Source organism: Arvicanthis niloticus, chromosome 4 (genome assembly GCF_011762505.2).
Source record: "Arvicanthis niloticus isolate mArvNil1 chromosome 4, mArvNil1.pat.X, whole genome shotgun sequence".
Taxonomy (NCBI): Eukaryota; Metazoa; Chordata; class Mammalia; order Rodentia; family Muridae; genus Arvicanthis; species Arvicanthis niloticus.
Window position 1 is genome coordinate 128,061,243 of NC_047661.1, and position 20,188 is coordinate 128,081,430.

The window sequence follows — 20,188 nt, forward strand, 5'->3', positions numbered from 1 at the left end:
TCTTGCAGACCGTTGCCCCAGCTATGATACACATAGCACCTCACATGCGCAGTGATACACAGCACTGTTCACGCTGCACTGCAGGTTTAACCTGGAGATTCCTGTACCTTTGTCTGACGCTGCTCTCCTGGTGTGCTCTAGGAGGAGGTGCTCTGGTTCCCAGGGCAGCGCTTTTCCTTTCTGTCTTCCTCGTCTTCTTTTAAAGTGATGGGCCAGAAAAATCACAGACACGGCACTCACTGCAGTTACCATAAACAACTTCTTAGCTACTGGTGAAAATTTGATCTGGAAAAGATAGTTTAAGAACAAAGACACAACAAAAAACAAAACTTCCATGTAATTGAGTCTTTTAACTACAGAAATAATAAAATCAGACTTTAAAGCTGAGCTCATTTTCAACATACATGTCTGGAATTTTAATCAAATATAAGTTAACTTATTTCTGAATACTACAGGAATAAGTTATTTTATTCATCAGTTAATCAAAAAATGCTTTTAGAACCTTAATATCTGGACAATCAGAGAGCTAATACCCTCTTCTGGTCTCCACAGACCAAGACATGCATGTGGTACCCAGATATACACACAGGCAAAATAAAAATACTTTAAAACTAGACTAAAAGATACTAACAGCAGTATCAGGTACCCATGGAACGAGAGGAGGGCACATACTTGTAGGACAGGCCCCACAGTAAAACCAGACGGACGGACGGCGCTGGGGAGGCCATGGGCTGCATCAGAGCACTGTCTGTGGAAAACACCACAGCAGCTGTGAAACCATGAAAGGAATTGATGAGATTCGAAATGCCTACTTCTGAAAAGTCATTCTAGAGAGACCTGAAAGCAGGGCGTTTCTTCTTCCCCTCTGTGTTTTGGTCCCTGTGTGTGCACTTGGGGACAGGAGTCAACATCAGCTGCACCCCTCACCCCCCCACAGCCGGCCCCCATCCACCTCTCAACCTGGAGCTCACCAATCTGGCCAGACTAGCCAGTCACAAGCCAGGGGTGTGAGCACGCAGGGTACGAGCACGCACCAAGGCTCTTCCTACCTTTGCCTCCCAACTGCTCCCCACTGTGCCTCTGGCTTTCTTGATTTCTGTTTTTTTTAGTGTGGATTCTGGAGGTCAAATCTGGGTCTAGTGTGGACTAGAACATCTCCTCAGCCCTATTCCTCCCCCCCCCCTTTTTTTTTTCATTTATAGCTCGAGAGTTCCCTTTATAGCCCAGGCTGTCCTTAAATTCATGGTCTTCCAGCCTTTGCCTCTGAAGTGCTGTGATTACCCAGATGTGGCGCCATGACGTCTAAAAGCACAAACCTAAAAACATTATTTAGACCTCCATGCTTAGAGAAGCACCACTCAAGACAACTAAAATATGGAAACAACTCAAACGGCTCCCAGGTAGGTGGAAAAAAAAAAATATATATATATATATATATATATATATATATATATATATATATTGCAATATTAATTCCATATATAAAAGGAAATTCCAAATGTGTGCTACAATAAACCTTGAAGATTATTATGCACAGAAAAGTACACCAGATATAGAAATATAAGGAGCAGGATTGAAGCTATACGTATGTCACCACTCCTGCCTAAGTAAGGCGACTGTGTGAAGCAGTAGAGTCCCCTGTGCTATGTGAAAGCCTCAGAGGCTGGGGCTGCAGCTTGGCAGCAGTAAGCCTGCTTAGCAAACTCCGGGTTTAAATCCCTAGCACCGCAAAACAGAACAGCCTCGAGTGAACAAATATTACTGAACAATATAAAGGTATTATTTAAATTCAGCTCACTTCGATGCTTACCTGGGAGAGAGAATAATACCAAGACACAGGGAGAGTGAACACTCTAACTGCGTATGTCTTCAAGGAGAACTGTGATCTGCCGACTGTCTCTTCTGACATGTCGCCTCTGTCCAATCTTAATTCAGTGAAACAGAAGTTAATCAGCCACAGAGATTTCTGGTTGCTTTATCCATGAAAGATGCTAAGCTAAACTCTTGCTGGGTATGTGGGTATGGCGCTGTAGGCTTTGCTTCCAGAGGCAGATCTTAGGAGGCAGATCTCTGTGAGTCTGAGGTCAGCGGTCAGCGTGGTCTACATGGCGAGTTCCAGGCCAGACAGAGATATATACTGAGACCCTGTCTGGAAGAAAAAAAAAAAAAGTTAAAAGTTAAAGTCTGGTAAAATGAGAGAACTGATTCCCCTGGTGGCCACAAGAACACATGACACATAAATATAATAAAAATATCTAAACTAAAAATAAAGTCTTTGCAGTTAATTATGCACGCACGATACCATAATGGAGCTTATGGGGCTTTAACTGGTTACCAAGACAGCAGAGGAGAGCATGAGGTGCATTTATACTCAGTCTTGACCAAAACTAACTGGCTAACTGACGAAAGCCATACATCTTCCTTAGAAAAGTACAGGTTTTAGCGGTGAGCAGAATGAATGAGAACAAGCTATAAGCACACATGCCTGTGAGGATTCAAGGAGGGAAACCGCTAGTTTGTATGTTAACCTACAAGGCATTCTAGCAGGGAGGGAGGCATGAGGAGAATAAGATGCCTAAAGCAAGGCTCCCCACATCCCTTCCCCCACTCCTTCCCCTGCACTCCTAACGCTGCGGTCCTTCAACACACTCCCTAGTGGTTGGTTGTGGCCACCCCAACCAAAGTTATTTTCTTTGCTACTTCATAACTGTGATTTTGCTACTGTTACAAATCATCATATCAGTGTCCTGGTGTGGGGATACTCTTAGGCGACTCCTGTGAAAGGCTCAGTCAACCGTACAAGGGGGTCACCACGCACAGGTTTGGAACCACTGGTTTAGAGTCTCAGTATCTATAGAATTACAAGCTCTCTGTTAGTGCACCCAGCTGCTCAGGGGAAATGCATTTATAAAGTACAAATTTGCTGACAATTGTATGCATTCATAATTAGGAAATACTCTGGGGTAGAGACATGGGTCAGTAGTTAAGAGCACCGGCTGTTCAAGACCCAGGGCTGATTCTCAGCACCAACATGGTGGCTCACAACCGTTTTTAACTCCAGTTCCAGGGAATTCCATGCCCTCTTCTCGACTCCATGGACTTGATGCATGGCCATGCATTCGAGCAAAACACTCACACATTTAAGGGAATAAAATAAAAAAAATACCGGTGACAAAAATGCTTATTTGAACTTGGTACAGCACTTTGCTCAAAGAATCTTGACAAACCTATTTTTGAATTCTACACATCTCATTTCGTTTTACTGGAAACCACCAAGGAAGCTGAATCTAGACATGATCATCACTTAGCTGACAACCTCCCGAAGTAGGCATTCCAGTGTCTTACAGAAGTATAACGAAAATAAGCAGGAAAGCAGCTTTAAGACTATTCGAATTTGTAAAAACAAATCATAAGACACCACTGAAAGTTACTTCATTCTTTGCATTCCAAGCACCGGTCTGGTCTGTTCAAAGTGTCATCAATGGAGTTTTCACTTTTAACATCCTGAAATTCTATTCTACAACTCAGACTCTAAGAGCAAGGAGTAAATCTGAGCTACTGAGCCAATTTGACGCGAAGCACGAATCTACACAACTTAAAGTCTGAAGATGTAGACACACAAATATACACTCGAGAGGTCCCACGCAGGCCAGGGAGGCCTGGAATTCACTAGGTAACTGAGAACGACCTTGAATCTCTGATCCTCCTGCCTCCACCTGCCCAGTGCTAGGACCACGTGTGCAACAACTCCCCTTGTTGAAATATCTGAGGAAATATTTCAATGCCATAAAAATCGTTACTGACAATAACCTGGTAACAATAATTGTCAGTGACCTCGGTGTAAAAACAAGACGGCTAGTGGAGTGGTCACGCCTATAATCTCAACACTTGGGAGGCTGAGGCAGGAGGATTGCCACCAGTTGGAGCCCCCGCCTGGTCTCTGTACTGAGTTCCAGAGCAGTCTGTCGGGTTGCAGAGTGAGACGCTGTCTGAATAAAACCAATCATACTAAAAACAAGATGTCTGGGCGGCTCCCAGTAGAGCAGGTGCTCCGAGATTTTGGTGAGCGGGCCATGGCTTCTCCGCAGACGCCCCGTGACAGGCGTCCTCTTGCACCCAGGCAGCTGCTAAAGGTCCCCGCCGCCCGCGCGGGCCCCGCGCTCCGAGCGCCCCGTCCCGCCTCTCCTCACCCGCGTTCTCTCCGCGCCGCCGGCCCCGCGCTCCGAGCGGTGTCCTCTTCCGCCAGCCCCGGCCCGCGCCCGCCCGCACCTGCACCTCCTCCGTCTTCCAGCCGCAGCCCGCAGCGAGCAGCCTCTGGCTGCGGGAGGCGGAGTCCTTCCGGTGTCACGACGCAAAGGTAAGGAAAGTGGAGAGGACGCGAGCGGACTGCGTGAGGGGGTACGTGAGGGGCTACGTGTGAGGCCGCTCCCGCCATATTTGTTTCGGGCAGTGGGCTCTGTATTAGGCTGCTGCACAGTTTAGAATTGAAGCCCTTTATAGACACCTGCCAATGGAGTTGGTAACTTTTTAGGAGTGCCATTTCTCTATAAAAATGACCAGAAGTATACATCATTTATTAATGTAAATATAACAAACGCACACAGCACAAGCGTGCACAGACACCCGTGCACACCTTTTTTTGTGTGTGTGTGCCCCAGAAAAGAAACCAATCGCAGATCCCAAATTAAGAATTTTCAGGTTGGGAATGTAGGTCCTTGGTAGAGTGTGTGCTGAGCTCTTCAATTAATTTCCACACCAAGCAACCACGCAACTTCTATCACACTCAGTCCTCAAGTAAGTGAGGTTAAAGGGACCTATATAAATGGTACACTTATTATTATTTTAATTTTTTATTGTTTTAATCCCCCACGAAATTAGGCAACCTAAGACTAGCAATGAAGTTAAGAATTTAATATTCTAGATTGAGAGTTAAAAATCAAACAGTAGAGCTGTGTGGCGGTGCACTCCTTCAGCGCTTGGTGGGCAGAGGCAGGCAGATCTCTATAAGTTCCAGGCCAAACCTGATCTGCAAAGTGAGTTTCAGGACAGCCAAGTCTACACAGAAAAACCCTATCTCGAAAAGCAAACAAAACAAAAACAAAAATTAAAAAAAAAAAAAAGAAAGAAAGAAAATAATCAAGCATTAGAGTTCTGGCTCAGTGGTTAAGAGTGCTTGTCTCTCTTGTACGGGACTCAGGTTAGATTCCCACTATCCACAACAGGCAGCTCACAACAGCCTGTAACTCTGGTTTCATAAGGATATAATGTTCTCTTCTGGCTTCGAAGGGCACCTGCACACACATGGTACACGTACAAACTCATAAAATGCACGGTCTCTCATCAAAGCAGCAGTCACACCCGTTTAAACAGCTGCATCAGTTGCTTGCCTGTGGTGACAGTGTCCTGGATTCACCAACCCAGCAAAGGTCAACCCAAAGAGGACCTTGGTTACTGAATGAGGTGGTGAAGTGACTTACAGCTTGGTGGGATATGCTTAGAACGCAAAAACAATCTCAAGGCAAGAATTTCTATAGATGAGATTTTGCCCTGGTGTGTGTATATCTCTCCTTATTGTTTTCTAGAAAAAAAAATATATGCATGCCTCTTATAACCTTTATCGATTTTTAAAAAATATTTATTTATTTTATGTATATGAATACACTGTACCTGTCTTCAGACACACCAGAAGAGGGCATCAGATCCCATTACAAATGGTTGTAAACCTCCATATGGTTGCTTGGAATTGAACTCAGGACCTCTAGAAAAGCAGTCAGTGCTCTTAACCACTGAGCCATCTCTCCAGCCACATATATTTCAATATACTTATATACATATTTCAAATATTTTCTTCTTTCTTTCTTTCTTTCTTTCTTTCTTTCTTTCTTTCTTTCTCTCTTTTTCTGAGACAGGGTCTCTCTATGTTGCTCTGGCTGTTCTGAAACTCTCTCTGTAGATCAGGCTGGCCTTTAACTCACAGAGATTCACTTGCCTCTGCCTCCTGAGTTTGGGGACTAAAAGCATGTGCCAACATACCCAGCTCTCAAGTATTTTCATTCTGTGAGCTTAACTTCTGTTTATTTATTCTGAGATAGGGTCTTATGTATACCACACAGTTCTTGAACTCTCTACCTAGCCAAGGATGACTTTGAACTTCTGATCCTCCAGAGTCTCCAGCTCTGGTGTGCTGGAATTACTGGGATTTGCTACCACGCCCTGCTGGGTTTGGTCTTGCGCACTGTACATTCAGATGCTGATTTCTATGCGCAGAGATCTGGTTGCCGTCTGGATGCTGGCATTATCTTTATTCAGCCATTTTCTCTATCAATGCTGTGTGAAAAGATGCCCCCCCCACACTCATCTCTGGTTGGTTCATAAAGAGCTGAGCATCGTCTGGCTGGACAGAGGAGATAGGAAAGATGGACTTCCAATCCCAGTCAGGGGTCCCAGCGAGAGAGAAGGAAGAGAAGACCATAGGAAAGAAGGTAGAGAGAGACCAGGACGGTTCTCCATGAGGTCTGCATGAGAGAGCAGCCATGAGGACACATCTGGAGCAGATCAAGCCAGGGAAAGCCTCAAAAGAAGGTCAAGGACCTGCGGCTGGGAAGTAGATACCTTAGACGGTTAGAATAGCTCAGAACCTGACCAGCCTAGGCTCACAGCTTGCTAATAAACTTAATAGGTCATTGTGTCAACTATTTGGGAGTTAGAATGGAAACAGATAAGGCATCATTCTTAAATTATAGCCTACAATGCCCAGAAAAGAAAACATGATTTCACACACCACCCTGCCCCTAGTATTAGAGGTAGACTCTAGGACTTCCTGTACACCAGGCAAGCTCTCTACAGCTGGGTTACATTCCTCTCTGTAAGTTTCTATTTCATTCTTTAAACTTATGTGTGTATTGGCTATTTTTTCTATTGTTCTGATGAAAGGCGGTAATCAAGGACTTATAGAAGAAAGGCTTTATTTGGGCCTTACGGTTCCAGATGGACAAGAGTCCATGATGGCAGCGCACAGGTGAAGGCCTCTGGAATGGCAGCTCAAACTTACATCCTGAGCAGCAAACAGCAGATGGTGCAGTGCTAAGGGCACACGGCTTTTGGAGCCTCTAAACCTATTCTAGGAAGCTCACACCTTCTCAGTCTCCCCAGACAGCCACCAACAGGACAGCAAATATTCAAGTGCCAAAGACTTATGGGGTATAGCTTACTCAAATAACCACAATGTGAGTGTGCATGTATGTGTGTGTGTGTGTGTGTGTGTGTGTGTAGTGGGTTATATGCAAGTGCAAGTACCCTTGGAGGCCTGGGAACCAAAGGCAGTCCGCTCCCCTAGTCTGCAGTTAAAGAGATTTGTAGGCTACTTAATGTGGGAATTAAACTTGGGCTTTCTACAAGAGTAATGTGCTTACACACACACACACACACACACACACACACAGTCTGTACATATGCTATAGGGTTGTGGGTCCAGTGTTCATTCTTCCACGGGTCTCTGCCGCTTGGGGAGGCAGGATGGGGGGGTTGATCGAGCTTAGGGGAGAGTGTGCACCCAGGCTCATGCAGCTCCTCCTGTCTCTGAAGATATATATGTAGTTATCAATGCTGGAGGCATAAGAGAGACTCATTGTTGATATAGCTGCCCTTAAGTGGTCTATCCTTGAATGACCCCAATTAAAACGTTTATTTGGTCTGTTGTTGTTCTATCTGGGTAAATAAAAATGAATTTCCTGGGAAAACACATTCAATAAAAATTGATTTGGATATTGGTGGAAGCAAACAAACAATATCTGAAGTAAGCCGAGAATAGAGTAGTGATAACGGTGGGGCCTCCCAAGCCGGAAGCTTCTATTCCCCTGCGTCATGCCCCACACAGCATGAAGTATCATGGTTAATATCCTCTGCTTCCATCAGCAGAATAATTAGAAACCCTCATACTAGTCACCTGCTTCTGATGGAGACTGGCATCTTGCACAATATTTCGATACATGCTCCCACCTAACTTTGGGGGTAATCAGATAGACATACCTTACTCTGTAATCCAGGCTAACCTCGAATTCACAATCCTGCCACATTCTTCCAAGTGCTGGCTTTACAGGGGTACACCACCATGCCTAGCTGACAAACTTTTTCAGCTTCACAGTTTTTATTCATATATTATTATTAATATTGGTTTTTCAAGATAGGGTTTCTCTGTGTAGCCTTGGCTGTCCTGGAGTTCACTCTGTAGACCAGGCTGGCCTCGAACTCAGAAATCCACCTGCCTCTGCCTTCCAAGTGCTGGGATTAAAGGCATGTGCCATCACTGCCCGGCTTTATTCATATATTATAAAATCAAACGTGAGGGGTTAGAGAGATGGCTCCTGGTTAGGAGCATTGGTTGCCCTTCCAAGAGACCCTGGTTTAATTCCCTGTACCCAGAAGGCAGTTCTCAATTATCTGTAACTCCAGATCCAGTAGATCCGACATCCTTACCCAGATGTACATGCAGGCAAAACACCAATGCTCATAAAAAAATAATTGAAAAAATATCAAACAGTGAATGTAACAGTCACACAATTAGAAGTTTTATTTTTTTTTCTAGTGCTCTAAGCAGCAAGAAGATTTCAAGGTTTCAATAACTATTTGATTTGATCTTGATTTAACCTTGTGGAAAATGGTAGAGATTAATTTCTTCTTTGTATATGTAGAAAAGAGAAATGCAATTGCTTCCAGAAAGCCTCACACTGTAGTCCAGACTGGCTTCGAAGTCAAAAGCAATTAATTCCTCCTGCCCAAGCCTTTCAAGTGCAGAATTAACAGGAGCTAGCCACCTCAGATTGCAAACCTCAGACCTTTTTGAGAGGCTTTCCGTACTGCGGAGTTTGTAGTGCACCGCGACGGGACCTTGCGAAGTTGTCTTGTGACTGCGGAAGGTGGGAGAAAACGACTAAAACCGAGAAATGCAGCCGAAGTCGTGTACACGTCAGCGTGTTCCCTGTTCCTTGTCAAGTACAGGCCTAGCGGAGCACCAAGGCCAAGCTCGAGGCCCCGCCCCGGGGCGTGTCCCCGAGGTCCCGCCCCCAGACGCCCGCAGCCGCAGCGGAGACACCGGAAGGAGCGGTGGCTGCCGAGGGAGGCGTCGGGCAGCGGCCGGGGTTTGCGGGCCGCGCTGCGGAACCGTTTTGCGGCCCTGCGGATCCGAGCGCTCAGGCTGCGAGGAGGAGCGCGGTGGGCGACGGGCTGAGGTGAGCGTGGCGGGCGGGCGGCGGCGGGCTGAGGGGAGCGCGGCGGGCGGGAGGGCGGGCGCGGCCGGGCTGAGCCTCGCCCCCGCGGGCGGCCCGGGCGGCTCGGTGGGCAGGGATCCGGGTCGGGGGGGCGCGACCCTTGCGCACCGCCCCGTTATTCATTGCTAGGAATGGAAAAACCCAGGTGTCATCGTCCCAGTGGCGTGTCTTCGGCCGACGCAGCGTTTGGGTCGAGTCCAGTCCTAGCGTATGTCGGTCCCAGCTTTTGTTCGCGTCACATTCCCCCGGAGTGTGTGCTTTCCTCAAGCGCTCAAGCATTTTTCAAATACAAAATGCTCTTCGTTGGAAAATTCGTAATGTTGACCTGCTAGGCAACGAGATTGATTGCCTTAGGGGTTTTGCACCCAGCCTGAAGATTGTTAAGGTTTACTTTCTTCGGAATCAGTATTAGGCCTGCAAAATGGAGCCAGGGGCTGACATCCTGGCTGGAGCAGAGTCTAAACTGAGGATGTATTTTACAAAGGTCTCTAGACTTAGTGCTTAATGTAGAATTCTAGAATGTTCCTTTTTTTTCCCCTATTTTTTCAAGACAGTCCTACGTCTGGCCTCCGAGTCCTGATCCTCCTACCTCCACTCTCCAAGTTGCTGGGATTCCAAACGTATTGCCACCAAGTCATGCCAGATATTTTTTTTTGTTTGTTTGTTTGATCTGATAATTTTTACTTTACGAAATACCTGTTACCAAAGATATCGAGAGTCAGAGTAGACAGCTGAAGCCTATTGCTGCCTTTAGCATTAGATAGCATTTGGAAGGTAGAGGGAGAGAGGACTTCAAGACTAGCCTAGGCTACAGGAGCCCCTACTTCAAAGCAACAAGCAAACAAACAAAACCCACCAAGGGGGGAGGAAGGGAGGGAGAGGGAGAGAATGAGACCATTGCTCCTAGTGCTTTCTGTGGTTGAGGGCATTGTTGTATCTATGGAAAGGTCAGAGCAAATATGATGACTCTAGAAGGCTGTTGGATGTTAACATCTTATGAATGCTGGCAGTAAGTTCTCACTGTTAATATAAGTAGGGGAAAAGAAAATTTGATTGAGATAATGTTAACTTTTTTCTAGTAACTTACACTATGCTGATAGTTTTGTTATTTCATTTACTTTGGCAAGATGGAAAAAACTACAAAAATATACACAAAGGCTATTGTATTTATGAGTGCATGTTGTTTTTTGATCTAATTCGTTGTCAGTTTTCAGTTACTTTCTTTTTTAGTTCATGTAATATATGAATAAGCAAATCTTTTCACATAGTTGCAGTAAATGGGTGATTTTCTGTTTTCAGGAACCTTTCACTCACAAAATCTTATTTGATTCTTTTCCTGTTCTCTGAAGAATGCCAACTAGCCTTTCCCCAAGTCAGAAAGCGTTTCAAGATTGTGTAAGGGTCAGCCTTTCCTCCAAAATTATATTGCCAAACCAGCCTGTGCTAAAAATTAGAATTCAGGTAGATTAAGATTGAGCCAGGTGGTGGTGTCCTGCACCCCTTTAATCCCAGCACTTGGGAGGTGGAGGCAGTCGGGTCTCTGTAAATTCCAGGCCAGCCTAGTCTACATACAGATAGAGTTCAGGACAGCCAAGGCTATACAGAGAAACCCTGTCTTGAAAAACAAAAACTAAACAAAACAACAACAACAAAACCAACAAAAATAGATTGAGCTGGCCATGGTGACACAATCTAATCCCAGCACTGGGGACAAAGAGGCAGGTGGATCTCTGAGTTTGAGGCCAGCCTGTTTCCACAGAGGGAGTTCTAGGACTGCCAGAGCTACACAGAGAAACCCTGTCTCAATAAATAAATAAATAAATAAATAAATAAATAAAATGAAGTAAAGATTATAAAATTGTGACTTACTACATAAGACAGAATAAACTGCAGTGTTTTAAAAACTTGAGGATTTTTTTTTTGAGGCAGGCTGGCCATGAAATTGCTTGAAGCTCAGGGTGACCTTGAATCCCTCTGGTCTTGCAGCATCTCCTGTGCTGGGACTATAGTGCTTAGCAACCTGCTGGCGCAAGACTATATGCTGCAAGAAAATGGTGTAAAATGCTGAATGAAGTTTAAGGGAAGAAATGTGAATTATTTAAAAAATAAAGAGATTAGGGGAGAGTATTGCCCAGGTTGGCCTGGAACCTTGATGTTTTTCCTATTCCAGCCTCCCCAGTGGCTGGGACTGGAGACCGCCCCCACTACCACATCTGCTGCAGACCTGTCCCATTAGTGCAGTTTTAAAGCTGTTAAAACATTGGCATTTCAGGAGCATTTTGAGAGTAGAAAGCTCCAAAGGATTTGAAGTGAGTACAGTTGGTTTCTCTTTCTGTAAGAAGGTTCATGGGGCTGGAGAGATGGCGACGTGGTTAAGAGGGCTTGCTGAAGTCCTGAATTCAAGTCCTAGCTTAGGTAGCTTGATCACGTGGTTTCCATGGACACCAGGAAATACACATACACATAAAATAATAAAAATAAATCACAGATAGGACACATGAATTTTGTGCAATATGGTGTCTGTATATGTAATGAGAACTCATATTTAAGAAACAGTGCATGTAATCAAAAGAAATACAGCATTTGTGTTACTTCAGAGATTAGGTGGGTCACTAATCTGCATCTGTTGGAGGCAAGGTTCTCTTAACAACCAGAGTGGTCCTGGGGCTGTCGCTCTGTGGGAGAGCCTTAGTATGCACAAGACTCTGGACTCTGTTCCCTAGGATTTCAGTATGGGAAAAGGGTGCATCACACTCCTGAAACCCTACAGTTGAGTCTGTGCTGTGAATTAAACCCAGGGCCTGTGCATGCTAAGCCTGTGCATGCTAAGCCTGTGCATGCTAAGCCTGTGCATGCTAAGCCTGTGCATGCTAAGCCTGTGCATGCTAAGCCTGTGCATGCTAAGCCTGCGCATGCTAAGCCTGTGTATGCTAAGCCAGCACCGGTAATTCTATAGCTGCTTATTTGCTTTTTATTCTGAAACTATCACCGTGTCCTCCAGAGGCAGAGGCCTAGGCTGATCTTGAACTCACTTTGTAGCCTTGACTTTTTTACTTTGTTTTTTCCTTTTTTCTTTTTGGTTATTTTGATGGAGTCTTATAAAGGCAAGGCAGAAACTTGCTTTGTAGCCTAGGCTAGCCTGGAACTTGTGATCCTTCTCGGTCCACTTCTGAATAGCTGGGATTATTGACTTGGACCACCAGTCTGGCAGACAGAGTCTTTTTGTTGTTTTTAACAGAAGTACATACGGTGAGAACCTTATGGGTATTACAAAATCCTTCAGGCCTGATTCTCTTGAGAAGCCTATAGTCTAGGATATATACTCTTTTTTTTTTTTTTTTTTTTTTTTTTTTGAGACAAGAGTGTCACTGTGTAGCCCTGGCTGTCCTAGGGCTCACTATGTAGACCAGGGGTCTGCTTGCTTCTGCCTCTGGAGGTAAAGGTGTGCCTCTCTATTCTACTGGCTTGCTTCTTCCTTTTTTAATGCTTGTACTTAAAGTGCATTAAAACCCTTTCCTAAAAAACTCCAACCTTGATTCATAATAAATAAATAATAGGAATAGGAAAGGTCTTTTGGAAGTTTAGTTGAGGGAGACATTTCCAATCCTTCCCCTGCTCCCCTCCAGAGTGATTTCCTAGGGAAGTGACAGAGACTGGAAGATTAACTTGGGTAGTTTTAGGTTCAGCTGAATTTTGACAGCTTAAACCTCTTTAAATGAACATGAATTGATTGAACACACGTGTTGGTGGAGTTCTGTGTGACTTCAGTGTGTACATACTGAGAGCAGCATCGTTTCTGAGGCTTTTCTGTAGTGTCTCTTGAACTCGGATCGTGTGGTAACAGTATGGGTGTGGATACGATTCCAGAAACTGTGAAGACCTGCGTAGGCCGTGAGGGATGAACCAAGGGCTTAATGCTATAGAGACTGTAGAGAATGTCCCTCAGTGCAGCTGGGCATGCTGTTTTCTATTTACCCTGTCCTTGTTGACTGTGTGACTGCTTCAGAAATGTTCTCTTGTTAGGGACAGGCAAGTTCCTGAAGTGCTAGGGAAGTTAAGAGAGAAGCAAGGTGTTGAGGTGGCTTCGTAACAGTGGTGTTTGCCTATGTTGTCATTCAGTAATCCTGGTGTGACTGAGAACTGAGTTGAGAAGTGGTAAAAAGATACAGTGTGGCAGTAGAAGGTAAGGAGAGGGTCTCAGAGCAATGAACTTGGAAAGCCTCTGTCACTGGCTTCCAAGTTGTTTCGGAAGAATAAAGGAATGACAGTGTGGCTCGGGTGTGGAGGTGATGGTTGGTGTCTGGCCTGCATTAACAGTCAGTTTGCTTTCAGGGCTTATAACAGCCCTGAAATAGTGAGACAGTGAAGCCTTGGGACTCGTGTGAAATAAACAAGACTGAATGCTTCCAGTTGATTATGAAATCCTGAAGAAGGAACTTTTAATAGGAAGCATTATTCAGAGGACCTAAAAGTTTTATTTGCTCTTTCATTCATTTTGAGACAGGGTCTCCCTGTGTGGCTCAGAGTGGCCTTAACCTAACACTCTTTGACATCCACCTCCAGGGCAGGGATTACAGGTGTGTGCCAATACTCCTGTTGGTGTTTATTCCTTTATGATTGCTGATGTTATCTTCAGTGAACAAACAGAAAGGCTCATCCATTTTCTTTATAGCGGCTGTCTTTGGAATATGGTGGTTGCATTTGCTTTTCTGTTTGTACCTGCCTGAGTAAGTTGTTTATTTGTGATGACATTGGGGAAGGAACCTAGGGTCTCATGCATGCTGGGAAGACACAGGATTACTGAGCTGTACTCTCTAGAGTTAATGGCTGTCCTTCTTGTTTCTGTCTGTGTAGCTCTTGCTGGCCTGGAGCTCACTGTGTAAACCAGACTGTTCTCACAATGGTGGCACTCCCTTACCTCTGCCTCTCTAGTGGAATTACAGGCTGGGCTGGGCTGCTGTGCTGGTCCATGGCTGTCCTTGTCCTTGGTCTTGTTTGATAGAAGACTGAAGGCTCAGATTACTTGAGGATTTTATTAGCACTCTGTCAAATTTGTTAACCCTTTCATGTTTTCTCTCCCATATATGTTATAATTAGTTCAACTAGATAACCTAAAATTGACCATGACTTGCCACTTACTGGACAGATTTTTAAAATTTTCTTTTTATTTTTAAGATTATCATAAATTGCATCATTTTCCCTTTCCTCCCACCAAATCTTCCCATACAGCCTTCCTTGATCTCTTACGTTTATGCATGTACGCCTGCCTGCCTGCCTTTTCCTGTCTGCCTGCCTGTCTCTCTCTCTCTCTCTCTCTCTCTCTCTCTCTCTCTCTCTCTTTCTTTCTTTTGAGACGAGGTTTCTCTATGTAGTCTTGGATATTCTGGAACTCACTCTATATACCAGGCGAGCTTCAAACTCACAGATTCACCAGCTTCTGCCTCTGCAGAGATTGAAGGCGAGTGCCACCATACCTGGCTTCATGGGCAGGTTTTTCATTAATTGTTTTTACGTGTATGCATGCATACATACATACATATCTATTCCTAACTATAACCTGCCGAATGGATATAGTGTTACTCCTATGTATGTTTTCAGAGCTCACTATTTGGTAATGAATCGCCAATTGATCAACTTTTCCCTGGGGAAGATTATTTCTCCAGCTCTCATCATATCTTAGTTGCCTGGAGTTCTTTTTGCAGTGCTGAGGCCTTGTGGGCTTTCCCCGGTCCGTTCTAGGATGTCTATAGTTGTCGTCCTTCTTCAGCTCATGTTAGGCTGAGTGCTGTTGAGACACTATGGGGCAGTTTCTGGTGTTCCTATGAGAAACAGTCTCAACAGTGAACTCTGATCCTCTGGCTCTGACAGTCTTCCCATCCTCTCCATCCTCTTCTGCAGTGCTCCCTGAACCTTAGGTGCTGGAGTTGTTTGTACATCCACTGGGACCCAGATTCACAGCTCTGCATTTGACTGGCTGTAGTTTTCTGTAATGGTCTCTATGGCAAAGCTGTGGTGAGGAGTTGTTTTTATCTGTGGTGTAGGAAAGCTATCTACAACACAGTTAGGTGCTTTAGTAACCTGTGGTGAGGGAAAGCTATCTACAACACAGTTAGGCTGTTTTAATAACCTGTGGTGAGGGAAAGCTATCTACAACACAGTTAGGCTGCTTTAGTAACATGGTGGTTGTAGATTGAAACTTGAATAGGTTGAGGCTTGATTCAAAGTTAATGGTTTGGAGGTTTTAGGATGACTAGTTCTGTGATCTGTAGGTCTTTGTACAGGTATGAAGGATTTGTTCTGTAGGACATTTGTATAAAGTACCTGGTGCTTAAGGAGTCCAGAGGAGGGGGTCAGATCCCCTGAATGTGGAGTTAGAGATAGTTTTGAGTTGCCACAGAGGTTCTTGGGACCAAATGCATGTCCTCTGCAAGACTACCAAGTGCTTAACATCTAAGCCATCTTCTAGCCCTGTAGTTTACATTTGTATTGTGGCTGAGTCTGGCCCTGTCGTCCAAGCTGGCTTTCACATCCTGGGCTCAGTAATCATTCCGTCTCGGTCTCTTGTGTAGTTGCTATTAGAGGAGTATGCCAAAAATGAGGAAAATTGACCCACAAACTAAAAATTTGAATTAACAAGTTATCCTGAAGAGACTGAAAAGATATTTGTCTTTGGGGCTGTGCATGGTGATGTATGCCGTTAAACCCAGCTCTTGGTAGACAGAGGCCTTTAGATATCTGAGTACAGGGCCAGTCTTATCTACATAGTGAATTCCAGACCAGCAAAGGCAGCATAGTGAGATCCTGTCTCTAAAACCAAAACCAAAACAAAACCATCAGTGACAAAAAGAATTTGTCTTTGAAAAAAGTAGCGTTAAAAAAAAAGAGAAAAAAGTAGCATAGCAGATGGTTTTAAGTTAAGAATGCATTATCGCGAGGGAAGCCCTCGGCTCCACCACCGAAGACGGTGCTCCATGAATCTAACACGTGCTTTTATCTCTGGAAAATGCCACTATCACATGAAGTACAGAATTTATAAGTGCAGTATTATCCAATAGAATATGAAGCAACAGGTAAGCAACATTGCTTGGCCAAGTAGACTATGTTGCCCCAACATAAGAATCATTACTAACCAAATTTGTCAATAGATTATATCAACAAGTGAAGCAAGAAATATGGTAAGCGCTTAGTATCCCGAGAGGTACTGATAAAGTTCATCAAAACCATCTTTTAAAAGCTAATGCACTGGAGAGAAGCCTGGGGGTTCAGCGCCTTTTCTGCTCTTCCAGAGGATGTAGGTTCAGTTCCCAGTGATTCAGAGTATAACTCCAGCTCTGAGAACTGACTCCCATTCTGGCCTCCATCAGCACCTACACATACTGGTATATATTTACACACATACACAGGGAAAATAAAATAGCCCTAAGTTAGAATAGAGGGAATGACAGCAAGTAAATGTCTGAAAGTGTGTGTAGCAGGACTGAGGAGTGAAGAGTTAGGACTACAAAATGAGAGAAAGTCTGGTACAGTCAGCTGCGCATCTGAAGGTTAGTTCTAGAGTTTACAAAGAGCCCAGAATTAAACATTCCCCCAGTCATCCAGTAAACTATGGGCAAATGAACAGGCAGTTCTGAAAGAACTGCAGATGGCCAATAAATATTTGCAGGAAATGTTGAGCGTGAACATGCTGAGCTACCAGGGAAATGACAGTTAAAACCGCCTTTAGATTGCTAACAGTCAGCGCCTGTCATCAACAAAACAAGGAGCCATTGCTGGGAAGGATGTGGAGAGAGGGACACTGCCAGCGGAGATATAACTGGCGTAGCCACTGGGGCAGTCAGTATGGAAGTTCTTCAGTAGTGTATCAGATAGAATGTGCGTCTGCTGCGCTCCTGGCTCTGCACCTAGAGGAGTCTGAGTCACGAAGGGACTTGTTCTCCGTGATTACTGAAGTCCTAGTCACACATGTTAATATGGAACCAGCCTTGATGCCCATCAACAAACAACTGCATAAAGAAAATGTGGCATATATATGCAATGGAGTTTTGTTCACCTGTAAAAAAGGATGAAATTATGTCATTTGTAGAAAAATGAATGGAACTAGAAATCATGTTAAATAAAATAAGGCACATTCAGAAAGGCAAATACCATATTTTCTGTCTTATGTAGGTTTTATATTATATATAAAACTTGTGAAACGGGTTTCAAGTTAAAGCCACATTTACCAAGTGCCTTCATTTGGTAGATGTTCTGTTATGTGCTTACACTGGGAAGATATTAACAGGATTTTAAATTGTGTAGGTTGAAAGTACTGGAGAAGGCTGAGCTGGCCCTCTTCCTCAGTCTCCTGTTTGTGTGTGACACACTTTGTTTTTAAACAATTCTTTGTTTTTTAAAAAATCCTTTGTGTGTAGAGAAAATTGTTTTGTGGTGCAAAATGAGGTCTTTCCTTACTTGTCAGTGGGGTAGACATTGTTACAGCCCCTTTGGAAAAGGATCTTGCAAAATCTATTTAAGAGCCAGCTCGTGCAGCCTGGGGTACCTGCTCACTGGTAGAACACTGGGTTTCAGTCTCTCTAAACACACAAACCAACCAATAAAACTCAGCTTTATAAAGTTATATTTACAAGAGTTCTTTTATATCTGTGTGCGTACATGTAGTGATCAGAGTTCGATGGTGAGTTTCTTCTGTTTTCCTTATTTATTTTGTAAAGATTGAGCTGGCTGAGGTGACACGCTGGAGACAGGCAGGAGAATCTCTGTGTTCAAGCCAGCCTGACTTACAAAGCGGGTTCCAGCCCAGCCAGAACTACATAATGAAACCTTGTCTCAAAACACAAACAAAAATTGATTTATTTTTGTTCTATGACTATGAGTGCATGTATCTATGTGTAACATATGTATTCCTGATTCGTGGAATGGCCAGAGGAATGCATAGGATTCCCTGAAAAATGCAGTAATTGATAGGTATGCTTGTGGATGTGCTGGGAACTGAACTTGGGCCCTCTGGAAGAGTAACCAGTGGGTTGTGTTTTTTTTTTTTTTTTTTTTTTTTCAATCCTTAAATCAAACTATTTATTGATGGCAACAGTCTCCATAGCTGTGAACCCGTGAGGGTAAGTAGGGAGTAGTGTGGGAGCCAGCAGAGGGCCCCTTGCAGGGGTGCCGTCACCCTGGGAATGCTGTGAGCTCATGGCCATCACCAGCAAGCAGAGCATAAATAATACTGGTGGGTAAGTGTGGGCAAAGGGACCTCACAGGACAGCCACCTGGGAGAGCTATCAGGGACATGGGGACATAGGGACAGAGAGAATGCTGGGTACAGGAACACAGGACCCATGGGGCTGTGGAGGCACACAGACAGAAACTAACCCGTGGGCAACATAGGGCATGCCAAGGTGATGAAGGGGACTACCCAGGCTTTCTCCTCAACCACTTAGGTCCTGGATTTGCAGGCGAGACACACTGAGGCAGGACTAGGTGACAGGTCACTTTCCCTCAGGGTCAAACAGGGGACCCCGAGGACAGCATCTGCAGATCCAAGGCTGAACTGTGCCTTCCGGGTCCTTGTCGTAGATTTAGCTGCCCACAGCTCCAGTATTCACTCCTTTGGGTCCAGAGTATCCCATAGCAAGGCTTGTGGCCGTAGGGCTGCCCATCATGCTCAGCATGCCCGCCTGGGGTCAGTGTCTTGGAGCAGCGCTCACAGCGCAGGCAGGGCCGGTGCCAGTCCTTGCCCAGGGAGGTCACCTTCTCAGCAAAGTACACTCTCTCGTTGCATCGAGGGCACATGTGGGCTCCCCAGTGAATGTGGTGACACTAGAGGCTTTGCTGGGACCCTTGAGGGGGGCCGCTGGTCTTCTGCTCCTCAGTTTGCACTACAGGGACCTCGATGGGGCCAGTGACCTGAGGGGCCTCCGTTGGAGGCTTCTAGTAGATGTAGGAACCAGTTCCCCCCCACCCCCCTTCACACCTTTGGGTCCAAACAGTGTGGCATAACAGGGCTTGTGACAGAAGGCCTTCCCATCATGCTCAGCATGGGGGGGGGGGTCGGTCAGTGTCTTGTTGCAGCGCTCACGTGTGAGACAGAACTTGTACCAGTCCTTGCCCAGGGAGTAAGTACACGGTCTTGTCACACTTGGGACACTTGGAGGCCATGGTTGGTGCTCTCTGTCAGTCGGCGCCCTCTGTCCGCGTTCATCTCTGCCAGTGTTCTTAATGTTGAGCTGTCTGGCCTGCGCTCCTGGAACCCCCATTGGTTTTCTTCCTTTTTCTCTTTCTTCCTTTCTTTTTTTCCCTTCCCTTCCCTTCCCTTCCCTTCCCTTCCCTTCCCTTCCCTCCCTTCCTTCCTTCCTTCCTTTTTTCCTTTCTGTTTTTTTGTTGGCGAAGAATTCCCTTTGAGGTTTTAGAAGGCAATACCAAAATATCTTTAAGTATTTAGTTAGTATAGGGAAGACTGTTATTCTTCATTGCTGAGGTGCTGCCATCTGAATGATTTGTTACCTCTGTTTATCAGTCTTTGAGATGTGGCTGGTGGCAACATACAGCCTTTGAGAATGAGTGATGTTTCCCTCCTCCAGTCTCTGGGTCTTGCTTGTTCTTGTCGTGTCCCAGCTGTGCACTCATTAGAGCTGGGAGTGAGTTTGTAGGGGCAGTCCCTGCCACCTTCCAGAGATTGGCTACTACTACCTCTGTCCTTTTTTTCTGGGAGACTGTACCTTGTAAACTTTAATCACCCTGAGCTTCCTGAGTTATCTGAGACGGCCCAGCTGTTTTTATTTCACCTTTCTGTCTGAGGCCTACAAGTTCTCTGCAGGCCTGTGGGAGCTGGTCAGAGTGCCATAACTCATTTTAATTTTGCTGGAGTCACTGATCTATACTGTATGTTGTCTGGTACCTGAAAACCATTGCTTTATATGTTTTGT

At 44.9% G+C, this 20,188-nt stretch overlaps 2 protein-coding genes and 1 pseudogene across 4 annotated transcripts in view; 1 reads left to right on the forward strand and 2 right to left on the reverse strand.

Annotated features, from left to right (window-relative positions):
- Nucleotides 1-4,343, reverse strand: part of Miga1 (mitoguardin 1) — a 60,253-nt gene extending 55,910 nt beyond the window's left edge. The window contains exons 1-3 of the mRNA XM_034500548.2: nt 4,191-4,343; nt 1,811-2,149; nt 108-285 (exon numbers count right to left, since the gene is read on the reverse strand). Coding sequence (XP_034356439.1) covers nt 108-285; nt 1,811-1,909 — 277 coding nt within the window. The 5' untranslated portion in view covers nt 1,910-2,149; nt 4,191-4,343. The remainder of the gene's footprint in view (nt 1-107; nt 286-1,810; nt 2,150-4,190) is intronic.
- Nucleotides 4,344-9,060: 4,717 nt separating this feature from the next.
- Usp33 (ubiquitin specific peptidase 33) overlaps nt 9,061-20,188 on the forward strand; it is a 48,506-nt gene continuing 37,378 nt past the window's right edge. Inside the window, exon 1 of one of the 3 annotated variants that reach the window (XM_034499716.2) lies at nt 9,061-9,227. The gene's annotated coding sequence lies outside the window, so the exon portion shown is untranslated. The remainder of the gene's footprint in view (nt 9,228-20,188) is intronic. The other 2 variants (XM_034499717.2, XM_076933420.1) reach the window with 2 other exon arrangements.
- Nucleotides 18,676-19,421, reverse strand: LOC117707464 (cysteine-rich protein 2 pseudogene; annotated as a pseudogene).